The 27,415-nt window shown below is 55.4% G+C and overlaps 2 protein-coding genes across 3 annotated transcripts; one reads left to right on the forward strand and one right to left on the reverse strand.

Annotated features, from left to right (window-relative positions):
- Positions 1 to 4,344: 4,344 nt before the first annotated feature.
- On the forward strand, positions 4,345 to 11,615 carry IL10RA (interleukin 10 receptor subunit alpha). Of its 2 annotated transcripts, none has more exons than XM_077305674.1 (6): positions 4,345 to 5,147; positions 5,236 to 5,411; positions 6,266 to 6,441; positions 6,714 to 6,864; positions 7,405 to 7,526; positions 8,991 to 11,615. In XM_077305674.1, the coding sequence occupies exons 1-6, from the start codon at positions 4,939 to 4,941 to the stop codon at positions 9,861 to 9,863; spliced, it is 1,707 nt and encodes a 568-aa protein (XP_077161789.1). In that variant the 5' UTR covers positions 4,345 to 4,938; the 3' UTR covers positions 9,864 to 11,615. The 2 variants fall into 2 exon arrangements, with proteins under 2 accessions (XP_077161789.1, XP_077161790.1); XM_077305675.1 differs by having other exon boundaries at positions 4,345 to 4,783.
- Positions 11,616 to 12,063: 448 nt separating this feature from the next.
- SMIM35 (small integral membrane protein 35) lies at positions 12,064 to 20,866 on the reverse strand. The gene is made up of 4 exons (XM_077306569.1): positions 20,725 to 20,866; positions 20,233 to 20,559; positions 14,505 to 14,538; positions 12,064 to 14,304 (listed from the first exon to the last, which is right to left on the reverse strand). Exons 1-4 carry the CDS (start codon positions 20,864 to 20,866, stop codon positions 14,193 to 14,195), a joined length of 615 nt encoding a protein of 204 aa, XP_077162684.1. The 3' UTR covers positions 12,064 to 14,192.
- Positions 20,867 to 27,415: the final 6,549 nt, after the last annotated feature.

Below are 27,415 nucleotides of genomic sequence, written 5' to 3' on the forward strand. Positions count from 1 at the left end.
CTTGAGCCTTCCCAGAATCAGCCTCTCCGTCAGATGGCTTTCCAGCCTATGTTTAAACCTTTCCAAAGATGGAGAACCCACCACCTCCTGAGGAAGCCTGTTCCACTGAGAAACCACTCTTAACTGTCAGGAACTTCTTCCTGATGTTTAGACAGAATTTCTTTTGAATTAATTTCATACCATTGGATCTGGTCCGTCCCTCGGGGCAAGAGAGAACAACTCTGCTCCATCTTCTATAATCTATATGGCAGCCTTTTAAATACTTGTAGATGATTATCAAATCCCCTCTCAGTCATCTCTTCTCTGGGCTAAACAGACCGTTCCCCCCCAACCTTTCTTCATACGTCTTGGTCTCCAAACCCCTCACCATCTTTGTCGCCCTCCTCTGGACATGCTCCAGTTTGTCTACATCCCTCTTCAACTGTGGTGCCAAAAACTGAACTCAGGACTCCAAGTTAGGCCGAACCAGAGCAGAGTAAAGCGGTACCATCAATTCCTGCAGAGCAGAATAAATAAAAGAGTAAGCCCTAAGGGGGAGGAGAAAGGGTGGGCTCTGTCCGGGATAAAAACTCGGAGGGCCCAAACAAGAGCTGCGAAGTGGCTCCTGATTGGGCCCTCCAAGTGTCACTTGCCCAGCCGGGGACTCACCGCACACAAGGAGAAACAGTCTACCCCGATGGTGAATCCTCCCGCTGGCTTCTCCTCGCCCTCGCGAAAGGAGCAGGGATGCTGCGTTGCAGGCGTGGCATCCCTGCTCATTTCCTGCCTGGGGTCCCTTCCCAATGGCCATTCAAGTCACCCAGACACACACACACAGCCTCACCAGCCAAACCCCCCTGGCCGTCCCCCCATCACCCCACCGCCGCTTCCCAGCCACCACAGACACACAGACATGCACACAGCCACCCACCCACTGAGCTCTGCCACCCCTTCCCCCACCCCACACATCCACGCACACACTCCTCTCTACCCCCCTCTTCCCTCGCCACCTCCCCCTCCCGATTCCCCCCCAACCTTCACACACACCCTGTCCCCTCCTCTTTCACCTACCTCTCTGCCTGCCTTCCTTTCTTCCTTCTTACTTCCTGACTTCCTCTCTTTCTCCATCTTCTTCCTGTCTCTCTGTCTTTCCCTCTCACTTGCTTCCTGTCTCTCTCCTTTACTTCCTTTCTTTCTCCCTTCTACCCATCCCTTCAACCACCCCTTGCCCTTTTTTCTCCCTCCCCTTCCTCCTTTCCTCTTCTCCCTTCCCCACAGTCTGCCTCCCCTTCCACTGTGTTTCTTCCACAGTGGGCTTATTTTCTAGTATTCAATATATGGTCTACTAAGACTCCTAGATCATATTTATTCTTATTTATTTATTCTTATTATTTATTTATTATTTATTCTTATTAACCCTGCCTATATACAGCATTTAATGAAAACCTGTTTCAAAGGTAACAGAAGGAGTGCACCATGGCACAAGCTAGTCTCTCTGTCCGTTTGCACCCAGATTTGAACATGTTGACCTTGGGACTACCACTGCCTATTATCTCTTGTATTTGTATGTAACTGACAGCAATTGGACTGACAGCAATTATCAAGATTCTGATAACTGCATCAGTCCTCTCTCAGCTACAGTTGCCCAGTTAATGCTGCATCTGAACACCAGCTAAACCTTCCTGGCAATTAACACCCCCCTCTTCTCTCTCTCTCTCTCTCTCTCACACACACACACACACACTTTTTCTATATGTATGGTTCAGGAAATGCTGCTTTATTATTTCTGAAGAAGTGTGCTGGTACAAAAAAGCTTGTATCTCGAATAAAACTTTGTTGGTCTTCGAGGTGCCCCTGGACTCAGACTATGCTGAGGCCTTATCTTGTTATCTAATGTTGTGATCCAGTTTTGTTGCATTGTAGCTTTATACTGATCTTATTATTGCAGTTTTTCAGCTGTATAACCTACTTTGGGTCTCAACATAAAAGGCCTGAAATAAATAAATAACTCAATAAGGCTGTCTGTCTCGTTAACCATTTCCTCATATCTAGCATCATTCTGGGAAGATGGACATAAAAAGAATGAATTCAGCCAAAGTCCTTTGCCTGCTCAAGCAAGGGGAGAAAATGCCACCAATGCAGCTGTAATTATGCATAATGCCTTCTCTCTTCCCTCCCCAAGTTTATTTATTATGGATAATTTGTTTTAAAAAGCTTCCTCCATTTCTGCAAAAGGCAAGAACTTTTAAAACTGAATACTATGTTGAAATCAACTCCCTGAATCAAACATGGTGCCCAGAGTCTGGCAGGTGGCTGCCCTGCTCACGCCCACCCGACTGCCTGCCTGTCCATCTCTGTAGACGGCAGGTTCCCTGGCATGCTGGGCTCAGGGTGTCCTTTCATTGCAATCCTGTCCATGCAACTGGCCACGCCAGGACCCAAAGCGCTGCAATGTTGGCAAACAGGCTCCGTGAGCAAGTTGCTTCTCTGTGTGTGTGGCAGGGCAGGGCGAGAGACACTCTGAGCCTTGCCAGTCTTGCCTCCCTGGGAATTCCCAAGACCTTTGATGCTGAGACTTGGAGGTAGGGACCCACTGAGCCTTGGGGAGATGAGAAGGGAAGAGAGAGAATTCGCAAGAAAGCATCTAACAAAGTATTCTCAGAAGGGTCATCCCTGGCTGTGGGAGGCCCAGCTGGAACTCCACACACCAGTGGCCCTTGGTGCCCAGGGAAAGGTTGGGGCCAAATGGCCAGGAGGAGCAGCTGTTGAACAGCAACCCCATGGAAGGCACAGCTCTTACCAGCCGGTCAAAGGATCAGGACAGAAAACGTGAGGGGAAGGGGGAGGAGGGCAGCTGCCAGTCAGCCCTGCTGCTCAGTGGTCAGTGGCTGCCAGGAGCCCACCCAGCCACATCCCAAAGGGGGCTGCACAAGTGGGAGAAAGGGCTGGGCAGGGGGGGGGGAGAAAGTGGCTTCAGCCTCTGCAGACTCTTGGGCATGGCTGGGACCCTGGACGTGCAGGGCGGAACTGGCCCTGCCTTCTGTAACCAAGGGAAACCTGGGAGGGAACCAGCTCCAGTGTCTGGCCACAGAGCTCTGATGGAAGCAAGTGCCTTCTCTCCCAGTGGCCTCAGCTCCTGCAGTGGTCCAGTCTGGCTCCAAGGCAGGGGTGCTGTGCCCCCCACCCACCCACCCACCGACCTGCTCAGGCATCCTTCCCCTGCCCCCCCTAGCAACCCCAGTGAGCCCTCTGCACGTACTCAGAAGCTGAATTCCAGGGGGGGGGGGTTCTGCCCATCTCCACTGGGCAGTGGGGAGACATTGCAGACTGAGGGCGGGGCAGAGAGGGGAATGAAATGAGGCAGTGAATGGAGATGAACTCCTGGAAGCCCATCAGCTGGCTGCCACCAAGGCCTTTGCTACCCCTGCCAGGGAGGGCCCCCCAACCATGCCAAGCGCCCCCCCTGGCAGTGCCAGCATGAGCTCCCAGGGCCACCCCCAGGAGGCAGCAGGAGGCTTTATCCGAGGGCACCCATGGAGAAGGGGCCGTGGGCGGCTGGGTACCACAGGCTTGCTGGCAGGTCTGGCTTTGTTCTGATGTTTCCCCAGGAGCCCAGGAGGAGTACCACTGCTGGAGGCAGGGCCAGTTTATCCATGTAGCACATGCTGTGCTTCCAGAGGACCCACCTGGTCCCTTCACCCCAGTGGATGAGGGCCTTTCCCTCTTTGAAGAAACTTGGAGTGGCACCTTTTTCCACTACGGGGGGGAGGGGGCTCTGCCTCCAGTTTGGCTGCTCCCACAGAAAATGGACTCTGCTACGGCCCTGCAAATCCATGCCTTGCCTCTGGTGCTATGGCCCCGTGAATCCTTAAGCCACTCCTGGGCAGGGCACGCAGCCAGCAGCAGGCCCTGGCGAGGCCCAGCCAGGAACCAGCCGTTTGTTAGCGTGGGACAAACGCCTCAAACTGAGGAGTGCCTACCTGGCCACCGGCAGGGGATGGAGGGGTAGGATGGCCAGCTCCTGGAGATTTGGACAGGGAGCCTGGAGAGGCTGGGGGCCACCTGAGTCACCACTCAGTGCCACAGAGCCCCCCCCCCCCCGCCCAAACCTCCCACTGTCTTCAGGGGGGAACTGATCTCTGCGGGCTGGAGATGAACTGTACATCCAGGGTATCCCCAGGTCCCACCTGGAGGCTGGCATTCCTGACACAACCTGGCGTTCAGGGAGAGGGTCCAGGGACTCCGAAACCGGCGAAGCTGCCGTTTCCCAGAGAGCGAGGCTGATCCTGGCCCCATGCCTGCCCATTGCTTCCCCTTGTGCCTACTCCTAGGAGCATCGGAGGGAAGCCAGGCGGGAGGGGTTACGGTAGGTCGGGCAGCCGCAAGGCCGCCAGCGCGAGTGTGAGGTCATCCCCAAAGGCCAGCAGGGCCCGATCCGGGAAGCGACACCTCGAGGCCCCGAAGTCAGCGGCCGCCTGCAAGCCGCGAGGGCCGGTTCCGCTTCTGCTTGCAGCCGCCTCTGGCCGACCCTCCCTCCACCCCGCGCTGTTCCGCTTCCCTTCCTCCTCTCGGCCGCCCCCGCAGCCTGGAAGAGAGACGAGGTTTCGCTGGGCTGCCGGCCAAAGAATCCTCCCGCGGGAAGGGCTGGCGAGGAAGCCCCCTGCCTGGAGGACGCCCCTGCCGCCGCCGCCGCCGCCGGCATGCCCGGCTCTGGCGCCAAGGAGGTCCACTCCTTCGACGAAGGTGCTCCCTCCGCAGCGGGGGTCCGGACTTCCCCGGCCCTGCGTGGGTGCCAGCCCGGAAGGTGAGCCCCGCCCTCGGGGGACTCCCGAGGGAAGGAAGTGCGCCCGCCCAGGGGGCCCGGTGGGGAATGCCCGAGCTCGGCCTGCCGGTGGGTCCCGCCCCTGGTGTCGATGCGAGCGAAGGGCTACGCCACACCTTGGATGCGTGGCTGCCGAGATGCTCCTGGCCGCGCCGCTACTGCTGACCCTCTTGCGCTGCTTGGAGGGCGGCCGCGCCTCTGGAGCCTGTCCCGGGCCCTCCCCGCGCCGCCTGGCTCCCCCCGAGCGCCTGCGTTTCCGGGCGGACCCCTTCCAGAGCCTCCTGCTCTGGGCGCCCGGCGGTGGCGCCTCCTCGTCCGGCCTCCTCTACGACGTGCAGTACAAGCGGTAAGTCCCGGTATTGCCGCCGCCTCGCCGCCCTCTCCCCCCCCCCCTCGGCCGCGACGGGCGCCCACCAACCCTGCTTTCTCCTCAGGTATGGCAACTACAGCTGGACGCGGGTGGCCCGCTGCAGCTCCATCGTCCGCCAATCCTGCGACCTCAGCGCCGAGACTCTAGAGCCCTCGCGACGGTACTTCGCCAGAGTGCGCGCCGTGGCCCCCGACGGCGTTTCCCGCTGGACGCCCACGGGCCCCTTCTCGCCTAAGGAAGGTAGCTCCTCCTCCGGGCCCCCTGGTTAGCCTGTGTCCAAATACGGTGGAGGGCGAGCATGGGCCCCCCAGGAAGGCAGCCTGGCCAACCACCAACCCCCGCCGCGGGCGGGCAGGAAAAGGCGCTTGCCGAGTTCGAAGGGGGCTGAGCGGCAGGGGGGCTTGGTGGCTCGCTTCCCCATCCACGAAGCCTTTCCCAGAAATCAGGCCGGACTTTCCGAGGTGGAGTTGCGGGCGGTGCTGGGGAGCTGTCAGTTCCTCAGTTCTTCCAGCGGGGAAGCCCGTGGGACTCCCCAACAGGGAAGGAGGTGCGGAGCCACAGCTAGCGCCCCCTGTCGTATTATAGCGGCTATGTTGGGTCCCAGAGAGGCCTCGAGTCATCCTGGGGCAGCAGTCAGTCCGCATGGGAGGCTTTTTCCCCTGGGAGGCTCAGCTCTGCCTGGGCCCCGGGAGTCTCCTTGGCCAGGCCAGCTGGGGCCCTCAGGGAAGCCAAGGGGCCTTGGCTGCCGGCTGAACTCTACAGGAACTCGCCTGGGACTGACCTGGAGTACTTGTTGGGGTGAGGGGGTGCTTGCAGTAAACAAGGCCACAGTCCCTCCCCCCCCCCTCATGCCACCTGGCTGTTGTGCTGGGCACTGTGGGAGACCCTGCTGTTAGTTGGGGCCTGATGCCCCCTCCCATACCCGGGCACTGGAATGGTGTGGGGTCAGCCAAGAGCAGGCAGGTCTGAAAAGCAGCTGGAAGCTGAGGGTGTCTCTGTGTGAATCAGGAGGCACCCTCCTGCTCAGGCAGGCCTGGACAGAATTTGGCCTGGGAAGTTCTCATGACTGACTTGAGGCCATTTTATTTCCCCAGCAACTCCCCAGTTGTGGAACTTGAACCTGGCGCTCTCTGGCAACATCCTGCGAGTGACTCTGGAACTTTCCCTCCTTGTGGGGGGGGAGAATTCCTCCCTGGCCCCTGAAGGCCTGCGCCCTGGTGGATGGGGCTGGTATCGAGTCCATGTCCGGAGGGCATCCACGGACACGGAGGTGAGGCTGTGGCGGCGCTCCTCCAAGGAAAGGGGACTTTGAGCCCAGGGCCCCCTTCACACCCACACCCACACCCCACATACCCATGCTCCCTGATGAGGTCCCTTCAGTGGCCACTGGGGGAGCTGTTCCCTGCTACGGGATGCAGGGCTGGTCTCCAAGGAGTTAAGGGACTGGCCGCAGGACAGCTGCTTGCACTGCAGCTGGCCTTACCCGAGGCCCCTGTCGCCTGGCACAGTTTGGACCTTTCTGCCCTCCTTCTGCCCCTGCAGTACATGCGTGTGGAAAACAACCAGACTTTTGAGCTCCCTGCACTGCTGTGGGGCGAGCGGTACTGTGTCAGCGTGGAGCCCCACCTGCCATCCCAACCCACTCCTGCCAGCTGGACAAAAGAGGAGTGCATCTCGACCCCTCCCCTGACAGGTGAGACTGGAGTGCTCCCCGCCCCCCATGAGAGTGATGCTTCCCTGTCTGCTCCAAAGGAGCCAAAGGCCAGGAGGACCAAGCCCCACTAAGCAGCTATCCACCCCACCCCACAGCCCCCTTTTCCGGGTGGGTCCCCTCCCCTTGGAGTGCTCTGCATGCTGCAAATATCTGCTGGCAATCAAGACGTTTGTGCTACTAGCCAGGAAGGGTGGGTCACAAAAAGGAAGTGTTGCTTTTGTTGTTAGAGTTTGGGAGGGGAGGGGACATCCAAGACTTGACTGGCAGTCCCCTGATGCTGCTCCAGTCAGAAGAGCTAGTGTCGTGAGCCCCCCAAACCCCTCAGGGGGCTCTCTTTGGACACTGACCACCACTACTGTCCAGGAGCAGTGAGGCCCTCATGGCTCCCTCTCCCAGCCTCTGCAGTGGAACCCAGGGCCATCTTTCCCAGGCAAGGGGTGGGTAGCCTCTCTAGCAGTACTGTGCTGCATGTGACAGGCTTGTGCAGCCACATCACCCCTGGGGTCACTCTGTTGGCAGACAGCGCAAGGGCCACAGCAATTGCCAGCTTGGCCCTCCTCAGTCTGGTGGCTCTTGGCATCCAAGCAGCAGTCTGGGCCCGTGCCTATGTGATGAAGCCCATGAAGACGCCCTTGGTGCTGGTGAGTGCTCCCCTAGGGGCCTGCCCCCTCCCCTCCCCTCCCCTCCCCACTGGCTTCAGCTTCTGAGGCAGAGCCGTCAGCCCACCTGTTACTGTTTGGCAGGTCCTGTATTTGTTACTTGGAACATTTTGGTGCTCCCCGCCCAGAGACTAGCTTGCAAAGTAAAGAGAACACATACAGGCATACGAATAATCGTCATTAAGTTGGCAATAGGCAAACCAGCCAGGAGCATGAAAGCAGTTAACAGAGAGACGGTCTGGCAGCTGCCCTTTCCAGCACTGCATACTTGTTGAGGATGTCCCTCTGACCACTGCTGTGGCCCCTCGCTGTCTGACCAATTAAACAGCTGAAGAGGCAGAAAGAGGGGAAAGCCATGGTGTTTTAAAATAATGTTTTCCCTTCTGTCCTAAACAGCATTGAATTCCACAAGAGAGAAAGGTGACTAGCAGATGCTGTAAATCAATCAATCTTGATAAATGAGAGACAGGGCTGCCTAAGTGGCAGCTGTCCCAGCAGGACAGGATGGCCTCTCTTGGCACATCTCTGCACAGGGTTTCCACTAAGCATTCTGCCATCTCAGTAGCTTTGAGAGCGCTATCTAAGCATATTTAAGCCCAGATCCTATGTTTGTGGGATTTATTCCATTAATTAGGGCTGAACCTGATAAAAAGGGCCAAAGTTGGGCTTTTTTTGTACCTAAGCCAGCACAGCTGTGCAGACTGGAGGGTGGAGAGAATCAGTCTCATGTACACACATGCACACATGCTCTATGCAAGACAGCTTGTCGGTTGGCCTCTCCTACATGTGGACTGTGCCCCACAAGCCCCATATTTGGAAGGAACTGGAAGGGTCCAGATATAATTGCTTGATTTCTGCTTCTGTGGCTCAGAGTTTTTTTCCCTTGAAGTGTTTCTAAAATTGCTTTTTTAAGTGATTAAATGACAGAAAATGGTAGGCATGAGCATAAAACAGTGCAAAGAGCAAAAAATGCTGCACAAGCACCCACAACAGACAACAACAACATCTGTTGTGGGTAGCTACACAGTCCAGAGCCCCCTGCCCTTGGTGGAAGGCATCTCTGAGACCGCTTTGGCAATCACATCACGCCCTCCAGGAGCCTTCTGTTACTTCTGGGGTGGCAGAAGCATGGGGGGGGGGGCTGCAGAATCACCTCTGGATAACCATTCCTCCAACGGAGAGCTGCGGTGTACTGGCTCATGTCAGCCATGGGTGGTCCAGGTTCAAATCCCCGCATTCAGGGGTGGTTCACTGGGTCAGTTCTTCTGTCTTAGTGCTACTTACCTCACAGGGTGGTTGTTACAAGGACAAAACTTGGGCAGGGGCCACACAAGCTGCCCCAAGCCCCTCAGAGGAGGAGACTGGGTGGAAAATGGAGAGGTTGACGGCTCATCTACTCTGAGGCAGAACCTGGCAAGACTAACATTTCCCTCCTGTTCCTACCAGAAATCTTTCCGGAAGGAGAAGTCTCCCTGGCTGCAGAAGGAGCCCTGGGCTCTTGGCCTGTGCCTGGCAGAGGAGTCTGTCCACCAGATTTCCCTGGGCCTGAAGACTCACCCTCACCCCCACCCTGCCAGGTGGAGCCAGGACAACAGAGCAGCCAGGCAAGGCCCAGGACAGGGGATGCGCAGCATGCCCGAAGTCTTGGCCACCTGCAGGACAGGAAGCCCCCAGCTCAGACACCTGATGGACACCAGCGGCTGCAGCACTGACAGTGGCATCTGCCTGCAAGATCCCGTGAGCAGCCACAGCCACAGCCACCTTCTGCCCGCAGGGCCTCTGGAATGTGGGGGACTATGGCCAGGAAGCAACGGCGAGGGGGGCACCCAAAAGGACTGTGGCCCTGAGCCGCAGGGAGCACCCCCAGCCAGGAAGGCTGAGCTTGTGAGGCTGGACTCTGCAGAGGTGCTGAAGCAAGCAGGCCAACCCTGTGCCCAGGTCTCTGGGCACCAAAGGCAGGCCCAGGGCCCAGGGGAGGTTCTGGGCTCCTCTAGCTGGCTGCCAAGCTTGAGGGTCATGACCCCATCCAAGCCAATTCTTGCTTCTGGCTACCTGAAGCAGGCTCCTGTGGCTGTCCTTGCAGGCCCTGGGTCCCTGGCTGTGGCTCCCAAGGCAGGCAGCACCTGCCATGGGTGGCGGCATTCACTGTCCAGTGTGGCACCAGGGGGCTTGGAGCCCTGGCCATGCCTGTCAGAGTTCCCCAAGGCCGTGCTGGCTTCAGATGTCCTGCCTGGCCTCCAGCTCTCCCTCCCTCTGGTGCTCCAGTGTCCACCTCCACTTGAGCCTTCTGGGGTGCAACCTGTAAGGACTCTCAGCTGAGTCAGCCTGGAGGAGATGCCATGGGGGAATGGGGGGAGAGGAGTGGGCAGACCCTCTGCAAGGCCAGGGGGTGGCTCAGCCTCCAGGACACCCACCCTGGGACAACAAGGCAGAGAGCTGGGGGGCCTGTGACAAAGGTCTCCTTTTGGTTGCAGAGGGCTGCCCCCTAGGGAGGGAACTGGCTTCTCCAGACAGTGGGAGCTGCATGGGAAGTAATAATCCTGCTCCTAACCTCAGGGACATTCACGGGGAGTCTGAAGGAGGCAGTGGTGCAGCTCTTACTGAAAAGGCCATTCTTGGATTTGAGTGTCCCTGTCAGCTACTGCCCGGTTTCACTCCTGCTGTTTCTGGGGAAGGTAGTTGATTAAGTGACCACAGAACAACTCCACGCATTCCTAGAGGAAGTATCCATCCTGGATCCCTTCCAGTCTGGTTTCCAGCTGGACCACAGGGTAGAAAGAGCCTTGGTTGCTCTCCTTTGGAGACAGCTGGACCAAGACAGCACTGCTGGTATTACATCTCACAGCAAGATTTGTCATAGCAGACCATGAGCTGTTTGCTCATTGCCCCCCCCCCCCCATGTGAGGATACGGGGGTTAGCCCAAAGCAGCCACGGTCGGGGACAGAGGGTAGCAATTGGGGAGGAGGAGTCGTGCTGTCACCTGCTCCCTTGTGGAGTGCCACAAGCGCCTTCCCGCACAACTGATCCAGAGGGAGGCCGGGCCTGGTTGTCACCAGCATGCAGATGACACCCGGCTCCATCTGCTGATGAATGAGATACACTCACGCCCCCTTCTCTGGTCAAGTGCCTGGAGGCTGTATCGGGATGGCCCCAGCAGAGCCATTTGAGGCTGAATCCCTCCAAGATGGAGGTCCTGTGGTTGAGGAAGAAGGGGCCAGGAGAGGAAGTGGGTCTCCCCTGCCTGGACAGAATGCAACTAACATCCTCACACTCACCAGGAATCTGGCGGTGATCTTTGATGCCCCTTACCATGAAGGCTTAGATTAAAAGTGTAGCTTGCCAGGCAAAGCAACTAGTGCCCTATCTGGCCCTGGAAGACACATGTGGTAGTCACTGGGCCGCTGTAATTTGCTCTGTAAGGGCCTGCCATTGGCTATGATCAGGGAACTGCTGCTGGTGCAAACTGCAGCTGCACAACAGGGACCCTGTGGAGGGCCTATATTCAGCCTTCCCTCCACCAGCTGCACTGGTTGCAGGTGAGTCCTGGATCAAGTTCCAGGTGTTGTCATTGACCTTCAAGGCCTTAGGTAGTCTGGACCTGCATGCCTATGGACCCACCTTTCCCAGTATGTCCATCCGCACTCTTGGTGTGTCCTAGCCTCAGAGAAGCATGGCCAGCCTCAGCTGGAGGCAGGGCTTTCTTGGCCCTGGCTCCTGCGTGGGGGAATGAACGACCAACTGACACCTGGGCACTGAGCAAAGATCCGCAGGGCCTGGAAAACCATGCTCAGCCACCAGGCTGACGGCTGAGGCCAGGAGCAAACGAGAGACGGGCCTCCTGCTGCCTCCCCCAGACTCCCCTGCACTGGAAGGCCTCCCACCACAAGGCCAGAACCACAAAGTATAGAAAAGGCAGCTGAACTATTGAAACGGGGAAGAGTTAAGTGACAGTTTTTAACTGGAATGGTTTGATTATGTTTTGGTGCTGTTTTATCTTCTGACATGTAAGCCACCAAGCCTGGCCTATACTTTTTAAAATAATAATAATAATAATTTATAATTACTAATAACACTGCCTGTTGGCCGGATTCCTGGGGGCAGGCCCTCAGCAGCCCCAGGGGAGAGGCTGTTGGTCGGTGGCATCCGCTGGGCATACACTGCCCATGACATACGCTACCAGTGAAGATGGGACTGCCCAGGCGGTGGAAGGACCCCCCCCCCAGAAGTGGGACAAGCAGGATGGGAACAGCCCATGGCCACCTGCAGAGAAGGAACAGGAGCCAGGGAAATCCCCGGTTGTGAGTTCTAGCTGCGCATACCAGCCCCAGGAGGGGCAGGGGGGGGCACGGGCAGATGGACAGACTGTACATCAATCCACTAGGGAGAGGACTCCCCCTGCATCTGCTGCCACTGCCTGCAATCGTCCAGTGAATGAAATCCAAGCACATGGTAACCTTATAAGCTACTATGGTCATTCCATAGTATATGGAATGGAATATATCCAACAGTATATGCTGCTGTTCTGCTCACCCTCTGCCTCTATATAAGAACTGGTAACTTCCATTTCATTGTATCTGAAGAAGTGAGCACATACACAGAAGCTAATAGTGTGAACAAAACTCTGTGGGTGTTAAAGGTGCCCCTGGGCTCAAATTTTGTTATGTAATTCTTGTTATGTTGCATTTCTCATCAGCTGAGGAGGTACTGTATGATGGTATCCTGTCATCTGCCTTGAGATAGGCAAGCTAATTATCATCACCTTAGCTAAAAATGGTTAATAAGTTACTGTTGTCTTTGCTTCCTGAGTCTAACAGACTCAGGGGGAAAATCTTATTCTATTGAAAAGGAAATTTTGGCATATTGGGGGGACACCAATCTGGGGGGTAGAAAACATCCTTTAAGCTCTGAAGGTCTGGCTGTAAACCTTCCCCAGCCCTGCACCTCACCAAAAGCTCTGTAGAGCCCCTCCAAGGACTGCCAGAGCAAACTGGCCTTGGCTTTGAAAGAAGAGACCCTCCAGGAGGCCAGCTGTGGGGTAGCAGGTGGCTTTTCTCACTTGACCATACTATGGAGTCAGGACAGAATGGAATCTGATGCCAGGGGAGTAGCTCTCATTTCAAGGATCATAGCGGGAACTTGAGGGATAATTTAAGCTTCAGATTGTGCAGACTCTGAGTGCCAAATGCACCAAAGACTTCCCTAATCGAGGGCTGGCCTTCCAGGAAGATTAGACCAGGAGCCTGGTCTGTCCTGCCAACATGCTGCAGGAGGATCTGTCCACCACAGATTTTAACCATTGCACTTATCTACTGAGAGCCTTTCTGTGCTTCCTCTCTTGTGGAATCTGCCCAAGCTCCCTGCAGTAGGCTGGTTCTTGCGCAATGAGCCCGGCTACCAGAGGCCTAAGCGAAGTGTGAACTAACCATACTCGAAATAGCTGGCCTTCTAAACATGCAAGACAGATTTCTAGAACATTGACCGAGAAAAGCATGTGTGTTCGTTTTTCTTAAATATATTAATTCAAGCAAACACAAAGGAAAAGGGGTAAAGGAGGTTGAGAGGGGACATGATAGCCCTCTTTAAGTATTTGAAAGGTTGTCACTTGGAGGAGGGCAGGATGCTGTTTCTGTTGGCTGCAGAGGAGAGGACACGCAGTAATGGGTTTAAGCTTCAAGTGCAACGATATAGGCTAGATATCAGGAAAAAAATTTTCACAGTCGGAGTAGTTCAGCAGTGGAATAGGCTGCCTAAGGAGGTGGTGAGCTCCCCCTCACTGGAAGTCTTCAAGCAAAGGTTGGATGCACACTTTTCTTGGATGCTTTAGGATGCTTAGGGCTGATCCTGCATTGAGCAGGGGGTTGGACTAGATGGCCTGTATGGCCCCTTCCAACTCTATGATTCTATGATTCTATGCTTGCCCCAGCAGCGGACAGGGCTTGGCCAGGTCATTCCAATCAGAGCCCAACAAAGTGGGAATTTGTGCTCTGCTGCCCCCCTCCCTTCTGTGGGTTCCCGGGGTTGCCCATCCACAATGGCCAGCTGGACGCAGCAGTTCAGGCTTCTAAGGAAAGGAGCTGCAAGACGCGTGGCTCTTTCAAGTGGCACAAAACTTAGCCACTTGGCTCCCACCTCCCTCGAGGAAAGGAGGCTGGGGGGATCCTGGATTCCACCCTACACTTCTCTCACCACATGAGTGTTCAGAGCCCAGTCAGAGGTTCAGCTCCATGACCGCCAGCCACACCTTTCTCCCTACACAATCAGAGACTGTGTATGAGACCCTTCTGGTGGGATGCTGCCTGCCTCTCCTGGAAGCCCCTCCCCTTGTGCACAGCTCAGGGGGAGTTGTGATGTGGCAAGCAAGAGGCCTGCCCACATGGGAGAGGCAGAGGCCCAGGCCACCCTGCAGAATAGGCTCCCACCTAGGGGTTGCCTGGAGAGGACAGTGGGCACCAGACCAGAGAGACTACTCCCCCAAGCAGCCATTTCCCCTAGGACACCGGGTCTCTGTAGGCTGGAGTGGAGCTGAAATTCCGGGACATCCCCAGGGCCCACCCGGAAGCTGGTCTTGGCTTCTTCTTCTTGGGGCCAGGCAGCAAGGAAGCCCCTCACCACTTGTACTCCAAAGCTGCTGGGACAGAAAAGGTGGCTCATTCTGACATGCCCCCTTCACGGAGATGCCTGAGGCTGCTGCCTGTGACTGGCATGGAGCCACTGATGGTGAAGGGGGAAGCCGGCTCCAGCTCCTTGGACTTCAGGCTGCTGAAGGGGACAAAATGGAAAGAGTGCTCACAACCACCCACACTGTGGTCTGGCCCGGCAATGCTCAGGCAGAGCGGGTGGGTGGCGGTGTGAAGGCAGCTCCTTAATGCTGCCCCCAGCCCTCCCTCTGGCTAGGAGCCCCTCCCCAACAAGCTCCACACCAGGAGGAGCTGGGGGGAAAGGGAGAGGGAGGCACTCACCGTATACGGTAGAGGCTGAAGACAAAACGGGGCCCTGGAAAGGAAAACGGAGAGGGAAGGGTGAGAGCTGGAGATGCAGCCCCCTCGGGAGCCCAGAGGGGTGGGTGGCTCTGGCACTGCCTGGGCATCCTGGATGCTTTGGCTAAAGGGAAGAGGTGTGGCTCTGTCAAAGCCCCCTGGCCTGAAGAGCCCAGGGAAATCTCCCCTCTTGGACACAGCTCGCCTCATCCTTGCCTCTGCAAACACCATCTCAGTCAGGCCGGCCCAGGGCTTGAATTGCAGGGGCATCAGGGGAGGTGGCCACTGTTCTCCTTTCTTGAGATGGTCCTCCCAGCCCCAGATTCAACATAGTTTGTTCCTTTCCACTGCTCAAGGGATCTCCTCCCCCTCCCTGCTCTCTCCCTGCCAGACGGGGGGGTGGGGGGATCTTTCTGTCTGGTCAGATGACTTTGGGGGGGAGCCCTCAGGAGGCTGAAAGTGGTTTCAGTTCCTTAGTTGCACTTCCTTGCTCCTTGTTCCAGAGTGATGGGGTCATGGGGTCTGCACTCTAAGGAAGTGTTAGAGCACTGCAAGTCACGCACTCCACACTCAAGGGGCTCTGGCCAGAAACAGGGAAAGGGGAGGAGCTGTGAGGTCTTCCGGCGAAACAGTGGAAGGGGGAAATGAGAGGCACCCTGCGGGTTCTCATGGGTCCCCTACTTCCCATTGCTTATCGTTCCCTTCTTGGCAGTGGACACTGGAGGGATTTCTGGATATACTAATTTAGATTAGATACCAAAGTATGTGTTCAGTCCCATAGCCCAGGCACTGGGGTGCAGAGGGCCTATCCCTGCTCATGGGGTTTTTGGCAGGGATGGGGAGAGCCAGTTTGGTGTAGTGGTTAGGAATGCGGACTTCTAATCTGGCATGCTGGGTTCGATTCTGCACTCCCCCCACATGCAGCCAGCTGGGGGACCTTGGGCTCGCCACGGCACTGATAAAACTGTTCTGACCGAGCAGTGATATAAGCGCTCTCTCAGCCTCACCCACCCCACAGGGTGTCTGTTGTGGGGAGAGGAAAGGGAAGGTGACTGTAAGCCTCTCAGAGACTCCTTCAGGTAGAGAAAATCAGCATATAAGAACCAACTCTTCTTCCTCTTCAGTAATCTCAGGGCTCTCTCAGCCTCCCCTCCCTCACAGGGCGTCTGTTGTGGGGAGAGGAAAGGGAAGGTGACTGTAAGCTTCTCAGAGACTCCTTCAGGTAGAGAAAATCAGCAGATAAGAAACAACTCTTCTTCCTCTTCAGTAATCTCAGGGCTCTCTCAGCCTCCCCTCCCTCACAGGGCGTCTGTTGTGGGGAGAGGAAAGGGAAGGTGACTGTAAGCTGCTTTGAGCCTCCTTCGGGTAGGGAAAAGTGGCATATAAGAACCAACTCTTCTTCTAGTGAGTGGGCCAAGCATCCCCCATGCCCCCTTGCAGGACAGTCTCCCGAGGTTGGGGTTGTAGAGGATGGGATTTTGGTCTCCAGCTGCCCCCAGCTTCTTCTCCTTCAGTTCTCCAGGGTCACCCCTCTTTGGGGCAGGCTCTGGACCAAGGGACAGCAAAAATCCCCTTGTAGCCCGGAGGCCCTGAAGGGCAGGGTCGGCCAAAGTTCATTTTCAGTCACGGAGCTTTTTATGAACAAGAATGTGGGAACAGCAAACTGGGAACCTGCTTCAGCCTCCTCTTCTCCTTCATCTCTCCCTCCCCCCACCCCAAGAAATTAATCTTCCTCAGACAGATGAGGAGAGGACACTGCCTGGCCATAAGGACAGCTGTGGCCACTGCAAGGAATTGCAGTCAGAGGTCCAGTCAGAAGGACAACTCCTGAACATATAAAAGACTAAGGAAGGTAGTTCTTAGTCTGAGGAAGAGTGCTTGCACTCGAAAGCTCATACCTTGAATAAATCTTTGTTGGTCTTAAAGGTGCCTGACTGGACTCTGATTTTAAGGAAGGTACAGTCTTCTATATATCTAGGAGTTGCTACTCTGCAATTAAACTATGAAGTCGCTCATTAGGACGTGACGATTATCTGGAAGCCTACAGGCACTTGTGCAGCAAAGGTTTTGTGGGGGTCCCCGAGGAAGCATCCAGGAGTGAAATGCAGGACTGACCCATTCTTCCTTCGGATTCGGAATTCCCAGTGGCATTCCTACAGCTTCTTACTTTGTAGTATTACTATGCTTTGTTTGTGTTTTCCATTTTGTATTTTTTGGCTAAGACCTCCCTAGCCAGTGCTATTTCTCCAGCTGCAGAAAATGACGTGGAGCCTTTGCCTTTTCAGGACTATGCAGGTTGGGAAGACTAACTAACCAGCCTCCCCACCTCCACCCTGCTCGCCCTGGCAGGACATCCCCTGTTCTCAGGTGTCCAGTTCTCCTGAGTGACAGGCTGCTCCAGGCCTGAAAAGGGCCTCTCCAAGGGACAAAGGACCCAATCCCTTTCCTCACTTGTCTGCACTACCTGGCCTGACTTCTCTGCAGCCACCTTGCAGGTACATGGCAATGCACCTTTATTTAGAAAAGGAGAGACAAAATTGACAGAATAGTGCCACAAGGGGAGGGGGAGTGCATCCCAGGTCTCCCCAAGCAGCCTTGTCACACACAAAAAAAACCCACATGGTAGGGAGAATTATTGTACCAGCTTTGCTACTGTGTGTGAAGCAGCTGAACACATGGAGCCCAAAAATGGTGAAATGAGTACCTTCCCCCAGTGCAGTTGTTGTATGAGAAGACTGCTGGGGGGGGGGAAGTGTGCCCCCTGGGTGCCATTCGAAGCATGTTTGGGCCTTCCTTTGCTTGCAAAGAAGCAACTCCCCAGGGGGACACTGGCATGGTGATGGGCAACAGGACCCTGCTTGTCCCTCACCGTTCTGAGCTTCTCTTCCATCTGGAGCCAAAAACCCCAAAACCACCACCTGCCACCCGCCTACCCGGTGCCAGAACTGCCCTTCCTGATACCACCTGGCCAAGGCGTAGCCCAGGACACCCAGGAGCAAGAGGGAGAGGCTGAGGCCCAGGCCCAGGCCGAGGAGGCTGAGGGGCTCCCTTCCTGAAACGAGAAACAGGCTGTTGGTTGGAGCCCAGCCTTGGTTGGAGAAGACAGTGCCCTGATACGGACTTCTAACAGGAGGGACCAAACATGCCATGTGGTGCTCCTGCCTGCCCACCTGGGCAGGACCCAGGCCACGTATAGCCTTAAAGGTTAACACTAAGGGCCATTCCGCACAATTTAAATGTAGCAGAAGTCTTACCTTTGGTAAACGCTAATTCAACGTTCCACATGACGTTGTACACAACACTCCCACAAAAATCGCTTCGTTGTAGTGCTTTTCGGGAAATCCAGAAAAGTGGATTCCCCCTAAAAAAAAACGCTAGACTCTTGAGAACAACCTACAACACATCTGAAAAAGACATGTGCATTCTCAATGTAGCAGTAGAAAGAATGTCCCTCCTTCGCTCTCGCCCCTGAGCTTCCGGTGACACAATCACCATTTTTTCCCCCTTAGACCGGTAAAAGCAACAAACGAGCAAGGCTTCCCCGACTAAAGTCCCTCCACATAAGTGATTAACAGTAAAACAAAGAGCTCCCTACTGCAAGTGTCTTTAAAGTTCCCAAGCACAAGACAGCCCCCTGTTCGACACTGGCCGTAATTTCGGCCACAAATCGCACCCATGGGGGGGGGGGGTTTACTTGAAGAGCATGTAAACAATTAAGCACCAGCTCCTATGCCGGCAAAAATGTTCTGAGACAATGAATACACATTCGTTTCTACGAACACATATTTGTTGCTACTGGTGTTTTCAGCTTTTTAAAAAACAGTTTTTAAAGGGAAGGGTTTTTTTGGGGAGCACGAACACAACAGTTCATTGGCTGTTCTGTTGGATTGACGGCCAGGGGCAGGAAGAAGCATGGAAAAATATCACTTCCTTTGTTGCAATTCCAGTGAGACTGGAAACCTGTGGGGAATGAATACAACGCTACTGGGACTTCAATATTCCACTAAAATTAAAGGTATGCGGAATGACAAAATTCCACTATTTGATATAGTGTTTCTGCATACTGAAAACATTCAGCAAAATTGGTCCTTGTGCGAAAAGCCCCCAAGACTTGACCTTGATCCGGAAGCTAACTGGCAACCAGTGCAGCTTCTGCAGCATGGGCTGGATGTGGGCCCTCCATGATGACCTAGTGAGGACCCTCACAGCCGCATTCTGTACCAGTTGTAATTTCCTGCTCAGGGACAAAAGTAGGCCCAGGTACAGCAAGTTACAGAAGTATAATCTGGAGGTGACTGTTGCATGGATCACTATGGCCAAGTGGTCCGGGGACAGGTAGAGCGCGAGTAGCCATACTTGGTACAAATGGAAAAATGCTGTCTGGGCTACCTTCGTGATCTGGGCCTCTATAGGCAAGGAGGCATCCAAGGTCACCCCCAAATTCCTGGCTGATGGTGCAGGTGTAAATTGCACTTCATCCAGGCATGGGAGACATGCTCCCTGATCCTGTTCCCTTCTACCCAGCCACAGGACCTCCATCTTGGAGGGGTTTAGTTTCAGACGATTCTGCCTGAGCCATCCAGCCACTGCTTCCAAACAGCTGACAAATGATTCTGGGGGAAATCTGGCCAGCCATTCACCAGGAGATAGAGCTGGGTGTTATCTGCATATTGGTGACACCCCAGCCCAAAGCCCCAGGCCAGTTGGGCCAGAGGGCACATATAGATGTTAAAAAGTATAGGGGAGAGTATTGCCCCGGGAGCACAAAGGGCCAGACAATTCCTCACCCACCACAATCCTCTGTGACTGGTTCTTAAGAAAGGAGGCCAGCCATTGTAACACTGTTCCTCCAATCCCAGCATCACCGAGGTGGTGGACCAATAGCTTGTGACTAACCACATCAAATGTGGCAGATAGATCTAGCAAAACGAGAATGGCTGAACTGCCCCTGTCCAGCTTGCCCTGGGGATCATCCATCAGAGCGACCAGCATGGTCTCCACCCCATGGGCAGGATGGAAATCAGACTGGCATGAGTCCAGGGCATGTTCACATGTTCCAGGGCACAGTCCATCCTTAGCTCAACAGAAGCTCCTCAGGCTGAGCCTGGCCACTCCACAGCAGGCCTTACTGAAGCTACTGCCAGAGCCCTTTCGTCCCCGGCTCACCTTGGAGGGCTGTCTTTTGCTCCATTGCTCCCACTTTGCGGTGCACAGCCTTGCAGGGGCGGCAAGAGGAAGGGACATGGCCCATAGCCTGGGAAGGGAGATGGGGAGGGGGGGGGGGTCTGCCTCTGCAAAAGGCCATGACAAGGGAGCGTCTGGGTCCACTGTGGCCGCCACAATCCCAGTCCGCTCTGGCTACTCCGAGGCTGTGCCGCATTTTAGGCTGAGCCCCGCGGCTTCCTGGGAAAGGCCTCCTCTGTCCCCCGCGAGCTTTCCTTGCGCTTTCCGCACCTCCTCGAGTCTCCACGAGAAAGATAGGCGGCAAGCAAGGATCCTGCCGCCGCCACCCCCCCCCCCCCCCCCGGCCAGAGCCCCGGCTTCAGCCGCCTGGCTGACGACAAAGACCCCGGGGGGAAGGAGGCTCGAGCTGGGGGTTGGGGCCAGCCCGCGGGCACTCAGACCGCTCCCCACCCCAGCTGACCGCTTCGGTGCAACTCAATACGGATCGCTCCGGCTGGCTTTCGGCAGAAGCCCCGGGCGGGCGTACCTGGCATCGCGGGCCCCAGCGCTTGCTTGGCGAGCAGCGGCGACGGAGAGGCGCCTCCAGTTCTGCGTAGCGACAGCCGCCCCGCAGGGCTGGCTCGGCGCCGTCTCCTAGCAGCGTCGCTGCCCTCCGCCCCCGGGAGGGCCGGTCTCCGGAGTCTCCCGACGCAGAGCAGCACGCGTTGCCAGCCGGGCAGCCCGACGGGGCGGCCGACTGAGCCCTCTTTCTTCGTAGTGATTGACCGCCGCGGCCTACTGAGAACCCTCCTGGTGTCCCGGGAAGGCGCAAGCGCAGCCCCCTCCTCGTGGCTGCCCAGCTGAGCACAACTGCCTTCCTCGTTAAGCAAAGGACCGCCCGGCTGCCGGCCTCTCACTCCCAAGCTCCTCCGCCCCTCCTACCCCCGGGAAATGGGGTCCAGCCGGCTTCTTTCCCCAGAGCCCGGCCATCTCCCAGCGCCCCCACCCAAGGCAGCCCCCCCCCCCCACACACACTTACTTCTGCAGCCAGACCTCCCGGGCCCTCCCATGGAGGGTGCCTGGGGGAGAGTGACGAAGCGGGCTTCGGGATGTAGGCTGTGGAGGAGCGGGGGCTGAGTGCTTGGGATGTCCCCACGCTCCACAAGGTGAGCAGGGACCATGCCTAGGTTCAGGGCCCTCCCCTCCCTCAGGGCACTGCTGGGTGCCCCTTCGCTCACAGCCCCGGCTCGCCCTCCCCCTACAAAGAGGGGTCCTCGGGTCGACTGTCGTTTCCCGCAGGACCCCCGGAGCCCGGGCGTCTCTCTCCCCGGGCCAGTCCGGCCTGCAGGTGCGCAGGCCCCTGCGGCTGCCCGGACGTCTTCGCTCCGGCCCTGGCCAGGCAAGCATGCCAGCAGACGGGTCGCCCGCCGTGAAATGCCCCCGAGGCACCAGGAGGCGCTGCTGCCGCCAGGATGCCGCAGCTCCGTTGCAGACGCTGCTGTTCCGGGCGGTCGTTGAGAGCCGGGAGCTCGAGCAGGCGCCACGCTTCTCACCTCTCCGGGACAACAGTCCTTCCCCAGCGCCAGGGCCCTGCTAGAGATGTGTCCGAGGCATCGATCCACCAGCGCTCCAGCTCCCTCGCTCAAGGGCTGCTTGCCCGGATCCGCAGCCAGCTTTCCCACAAGGCAAGCAGGTGCCCCGCCCTGCCCAGCCTAGTGGACAGAAGCTGCGGGCGGCTTGCTCCAGCAGACTCCTGTCTCTGACTCAGGCAGGCCAGGGTGGAGTGAGGAGCAATCCTCCACCAGTGCTCGCAGGGCAGGAAAGGATCTTCCTCCCTCCTCCTCTCTCCCTGCCTCTTCTCCTTGGGGGGGGGGGGGGGACGACGACACTAGCCCTTCTCCTCTCCCCCCCCCCTTCTTCTCTGCATTGCAGCCCAAGACCCGCAGCTTGACAGCAACTGCTGCAACTGCACCTCTCCACACACTGACCTGCAGCAAATCACTTCTCATACTGGGAGGGATCAGGCACCTCTCCTCTTCCTGCTGACTGCTACCTCTGCAGCAAGAGCTGTAGCTCCCAGGGCAGCAGGTGCAACCTCTGCATCTCCTTGATCACTGAGCTCTTTGGCCCCAGGAGCCCTCATACCCCCAGCTTCAACTGAGATGGCACTTGGGCCCTGAGCTTGCTTCAGCCCCAGAACTTGTAAGCCAGAGAAGAGTGCCTCTAAGCATGTGCTCATGTGCAGACCTCACACTTGAGAACAAAATTTTGGATTGTCCCAAGAGTACAGTGAGGGGGGAGTAGAGCAGGGAATGACGGTAGGGGAGAAAGCAGGGGCACAGACCCAGAGAAGGGAGGCTGGACTGGAGGGACCCTCACTGGTTCTCATCCAGCAGGGCTCTTCTGAGGGTCTTCTCAGGGGAAGGCCTTGGGCTCCCTGCCCTGTGGCTGGCCCTGCAGAGGAACTGGCTGGCCCCTGGGTGAGATGGGAGGCTGGACTGGAAGGATCCTCCCTGGCCTGACCCAGCAGGGCTCTTCTGAGTGTCTTCTCAGGGGAAGGCCTCGGCCTCTCTGCCCTGTGGGTGGCCCTGCAGAGGAACTGGCTGGCCCCTGGATGAGACGGGAGGCTGGACTGGAGGGACCCTCCCTGGTCTGACCCAGCAGGGCTCTTCTGAGGGTCTTCTCAGGGGAAGGCCTCGGCCTCTCTGCCCTGTGGCTGGCCCTGCAGAGGAACTGGCTGGCCCCTGGGTGAGATGGGAGGCTGGACGAGGGACCCTCACTGGTTCTCATCCAGCAGGGATCTTTGTATATCCTTACCTCATTTCCCTGTCTATACACTGTTTTTCCCATGTGTGCCCTATCTGTAGTTAGCTTAATCCACAGAGAGGTTTAAATCCCTCCCCCAAAGTAAACGAGTGTTCTCTGTGTACTATCTGGACGGAACTGCGATGGAGCTGGTGGTGGGAGCTGCGAGGGAATTGGGGGCTGCACAGGGCCCTTTGGCTGCCTTAATGGGTTCAGCAGTCTCTTGAGGCTCCCCACCATGACCACTGCCTTGGGGGGCCTGGGAGCTGCACAGGCCTTTTCAGCTGCTTCCATAGTTGTCCACAAGGGAAGCCTTGGACGGCTTGGTCATGGGGGGTGGGGCTGCATGTGGCTTGCCACTACTGATTGTAGGAGGGGGAGGGGAGTGAGGGTTGTGGTGGCCTCAAGAATTGCAGTGGCACATCTCCAACTGTTGTCATCATATTGGCTCATGGTTGTATAAAACATTTTATACCAATTTTCTCTCAAAATTTGACACTTGGTAAGTTTAATATTTTTAGCCCATAGTTGTTCCCATTCAATTTAAATTTCACATCCATTTAACCATACAGCTTTTAACCTGTTCTGTCTCAGTATCATATTTCAAAAATAGTTTATAGATTGGTCCTTGCATGTGAGGTTTATCTTGCTGGACTATCATCTCCGAGTCAGTCATTGTGCCCTTTGGCACTGGCTGACCACTCAGTTCCAACTGAAGCTTGGATGTTACTTGCAGATACTCGAACCAGCCAGTGCTTTTCCCCCCCTTTTTCTAATCTTACGTGGTAGAGATGTGGAAAAATTAAGAAGTTCTGGATTAATGTGCATGTTGTTAAATGTTGAATGGTAAATTTCCTTTGTCTTCGGATTAGATGTTGTTGAGAATATTCCTAGAAAGAATACCAGTGAATGCAATAGAATCCCCCCCAATGCTACAACTGATGTGGGATTATTAGTTCCACAATGCTGGAATTAAAATGAGGAGAGGAATTATTATCCACACACACACACACCGTGCGTGCTGCTAGGCACTTCTGGATGTGCATGGAGGAGAAAGAGATTTTTCTGTACATTTGGAAGACTCCCTGGGTAGGCAAAAAACATCTGAAAATAAAATAAAATGCACCAGGGTGATGGTGTTAAATTACCCCCAGATAGACCGCATTCCCCTCCTAGCAGCATGGGAGCCATGTCAGGCCTGGCATCCACAGCAGCCAAAGAGCCCTCTCAGCCCAGCAGACAGCAGGCCAGGCCAGGAGCAGTGCAGCAGCCTAGGTACCATGCTGGCCCTGCTGTCACTGGTGGGCAAACTAAGACTTCTGCCTGGACCGCTGGTGGTAGAGCTGTAGGTCTGGGAGTCATGCTGGACAGAGGCCTGCAAGAAGCGGGGGAAATCTCTCCATCTGCATCACAGGCCTGCCCATGGTTGTCCTCTCTGCTGCGGGCTAGCCAGCTGGCTGCAGTTTCCCCCAAGATGGCCAGAAAGAGAGATGGGGGGAGAGGACAGAGGTGGTGAAGGGAATGTAATGTAACGTCTTCTTTTAGGTAGAAAAAATTAAATGCATCACTATAGGATGGGTGAGACTTGTCTTGGCAAGTGATACATGTAAAAAAAGGATCTGGGGGTCTTAGTAGACCAGACACTGACCAGTCAGCAGTTTGTCTCGGTGGCTAAAAAGGCAAACAGGATTTTGGCCTGCATTAAAAGAAGTATCGTGTCCAGATTGCACAAGGTGATGTTACCACTTTATTCCGCTCAGACCTCATTTGGAATACTGTGTTCGGTTTTGGGCACCACGACTGAAGAAAGATACAGAGAAACAGGATTGTGCCCAGAGGAGGGCTACAAAGATGGTGAGGAGTTTGGGGGATAGGTTGGGGGAGCTTGGTCTGTTTAGCCTGGAGAAATATGATAGCCAAATACTGTCATAGGGCTGTCCTAGAGAAGATGGAGGAAAGTTGTTTTCAGTTGCCCCAGAGATTCGGACCAGAACCAATGGGTTGAAATTAATTCAACAAAGTTTCCAGCTAAGCATCCAGAAGAAGTTCCTGACAGTTAAGGCAATTCCTCAGTGGAACAGGCTTCCTCTAGAGCAGTGGTCCCCAACGTTTTTATCACTGGGGACCACTCAACGCTTGACAGTTTTACTGAGGCCCACTGCCCTAACGCGCTCTGACTCTGATCGCTAGGGTAATGTTTAAACATCCCTTCAAAATAAGACACAGACACGCCACAACACTGAACATAAGGAACATTTTATTTTCGTGGAAATTTTAACTCATGACAAATCAATGGGAACCCTGAGCTTGTTTCTCTTTAACGAGAGAGTCCCACGTGCGCCTGCCGGATCGTGGATGAAGTAAAGGGCTGGGGGGGGAGAAGGCGTCCTTCGCGGCCCACCTCCAGTTAGTCGAAGGACCACATGTGGTCTGTGGCCCACAGGTTGGGGATCGCTACTCTAGAGGTAGTGAGTTCTCGGTCTTTGGAAATGTTTAAGCAGAGGCTTGATAGTCAACTGACAGAAATGTGTATTTTATGAATTTAGGCAGATGGTGAGTGGTTGGGCAGGAAGGGATGTGCCAGTGCTTGTCTCTTGTAGCCTTTCCTTGCATAGCCAGGGAATTGCTGATCACTACTATGGGATGGTAGGTGAATTTCCTCCAGGCCAGGCTGGATTCTGGAGATTTTTAGTGGGGGGGGGGGCTATCATCTGGACATGGAATTGGAGTCACTGAGGGTGGACAGGTAATTATGAGTTCCTGCATTGGGCAGGAGGTTGGACTAGATGACCCTGGAGGTACCTTCCAACTCTATGATTCGATGATTCTATAGAAAAGAGGGAGACATAAGCAAGAAGGAGTGGGAGAAAGAGAGACTGAGAGGAGGGACACTTGTATTCAGAGGCTTTCAGAATCATTTTCCAACAATATCCAGCTGACCTACCGAATTAGGCTCACATTTCAGGAAAAAGGATGGGTGACACTGTGCTGAGGGGCGTGGAAGGTGATGTGGCTCACCTGACCGCCAGACCAGCCTTTATCGGCTTTTTTACCATTGAGAAACCTCCGAAATATTTTTCAGGCTTTGAGAAACCCCAGAAGTGGTGCAATCATACGAAATGAAGCATAGCAGGGTACACACCTACATGGGGCCCCTCCCCTTCTCACCCCTTCAATGGCCATGGGGGGGAGCAAGTCAATATGACCACATATGGTCATATCACCTGATAAATATTTAACAAATTTTAAAAATATATCTCAAAATTAATTAACTTCCAACCATCTGTAAAGCCATAAGGGCATTGTGGGCAGAGAAAGGGGCAGGCCTGCTCCGAGCCCCGCGCTGAAGCCGGGAGCTTGGGGGGGGGCAGGCGGGGCCAGCTTCAGTGCGGGGCTCAGAGCAGGCCCAACGTATTCCAGATGCGGCAGCCCTGCTCCAAGCCCTGTGCTGACACCGGGACCTCGGGGGTATGGGGGGCAGGTGGGGGAGGCCGGGGGGGCTATCATACCCACCCAGTGCCCGCTAGTGCCCACTGTATTTTGGATACAGCGGTCTTAACTTCTAGTTAACTCATAAATTAACTAACTCCCAACAATTCAGGAAACCCTTCCAAGGCCATCAAGAAACATCTGGGTTTCACAAAATCCTGGTTGAGGAGCCCCGCCCTTGACTGAGGGGTGTGTTGCTTGCCAGGGGCAAAGATTAAAGATATTACAGACCAGATGCCAAAACTGGTTAAAAATCTGTGGGTCATTACCCATTTGTGATGGTCTTCGTGGGAACGAACAACATGAACATAATGCCATGAACACAGTTGCACATATTAAGGCTGAATACAAAGATCTCAGGAGTCAGCTACAAAATAATCATAGAATCCTAGAGTTGGAAAGGACCTCCTGGGTCATGTAGTCCAACCCCCTGCACCATGCAAGACACTCACAACCCTATTGCTCACTCCACTGTCACCTGCCACCCCCTTGAGCCTTCACAGAATCAGCCTCTCTGTCAGATGGCTCTCCAGCCTCTGTTTAATACAAATAGGAGCACAGGTAGTTTCTCTTTGATTCTGCCTGTCAGAAGCCTTGGGCTGTATCAAGACAGGAATCACATCAAAATCACAAGTTGTCATAGTCCTGCTGAGTGACACATTGGTCAGGCCCCACCTAGAGTCCTGTGCACAGTTCTGGAGACCACCCTTCAAAAAGGATGTAGACAAAATGGAGAGGGAGCTGGTAGAAAAATATGGGACTCACAGCAATGGGTTTAAACTTCATGTAGAACAGTATCAGCTAGAATCTGGGGGGGGGGGGATTTCACAGAGCAGTGGAATGAGCTGCCTAAGAAGGTGGGGAGCTCCCCCTCACTGGCCGTCTTCAGGCAGCGGCTGGACAGATCCTTCTCCTGGGTGCTTGAGGCTGATCCTGCATTGAGCAGGGGGTGGGACTAGATGGCCTGCATGGCCCCTTCCCACTCTAGGATTCTAGGAGTCTAGATCAGCCATGGGATGGGCTGCCTAAGGAGATGGGGAGCTCCCCCTCACTGGCCGTCTTCAGGCAGCGGCTGGACAGATCCTTCTCCTCGGTGCTTGAGGCTGATCCTGCATTGAGCAGGGGGTGGGACTAGATGGCCTGCATGGCCCCTTCCCACTCTAGGATTCTAGGAGTCTAGTTCAGCAGGGGAATGGGCTGCCTGAAGAGGTGGGGAGCTCCCCATCACTGGCCGTCTTCAAGCAGCGGCTGGACAGATCCTTCTCCTGGTTGCTGGAGGCTGATCCTGCATTGAGCAGGGGGTGGGACTAGATGGCCTGCATGGCCCCTTCCCACTCTAGGATTCTAGGAGTCTAGATCAGCCATGGGATGGGCTGCCTAAGGAGATGGGGAGCTCCCCCTCACTGGCCGTCTTCAGGCAGCGGCTGGACAGATCC

The sequence above is a fragment of the Paroedura picta genome, chromosome 12 (assembly GCF_049243985.1).
Source record: "Paroedura picta isolate Pp20150507F chromosome 12, Ppicta_v3.0, whole genome shotgun sequence".
NCBI classification, from domain to species: Eukaryota; Metazoa; Chordata; class Lepidosauria; order Squamata; family Gekkonidae; genus Paroedura; species Paroedura picta.

Excerpts from the sequence above, each read along its gene's own strand:
- IL10RA (XM_077305674.1), top strand. The coding sequence starts at position 4,939 with ATGCTCCTGGCCGCGCCGCTACTGCTGACCCTCTTGCGCTGCTTGGAG. Across the intron at positions 5,148-5,235 it reads TACGACGTGCAGTACAAGCG|GTATGGCAACTACAGCTGGA; the intron begins GTAAGTCCCGGT and ends CTTTCTCCTCAG. Across the intron at positions 6,865-7,404 it reads CTCGACCCCTCCCCTGACAG|ACAGCGCAAGGGCCACAGCA; the intron begins GTGAGACTGGAG and ends CTCTGTTGGCAG.
- SMIM35 (XM_077306569.1), bottom strand. The coding sequence starts at position 20,866 with ATGGTCCCTGCTCACCTTGTGGAGCGTGGGGACATCCCAAGCACTCAG. Across the intron at positions 14,539-20,232 it reads GCTGGGGCCCGCGATGCCAG|GGCCCCGTTTTGTCTTCAGC; the intron begins GTACGCCCGCCC and ends TTTCCTTTCCAG. Across the intron at positions 14,305-14,504 it reads TTCAGCCTCTACCGTATACG|CAGCCTGAAGTCCAAGGAGC; the intron begins GTGAGTGCCTCC and ends TGTCCCCTTCAG.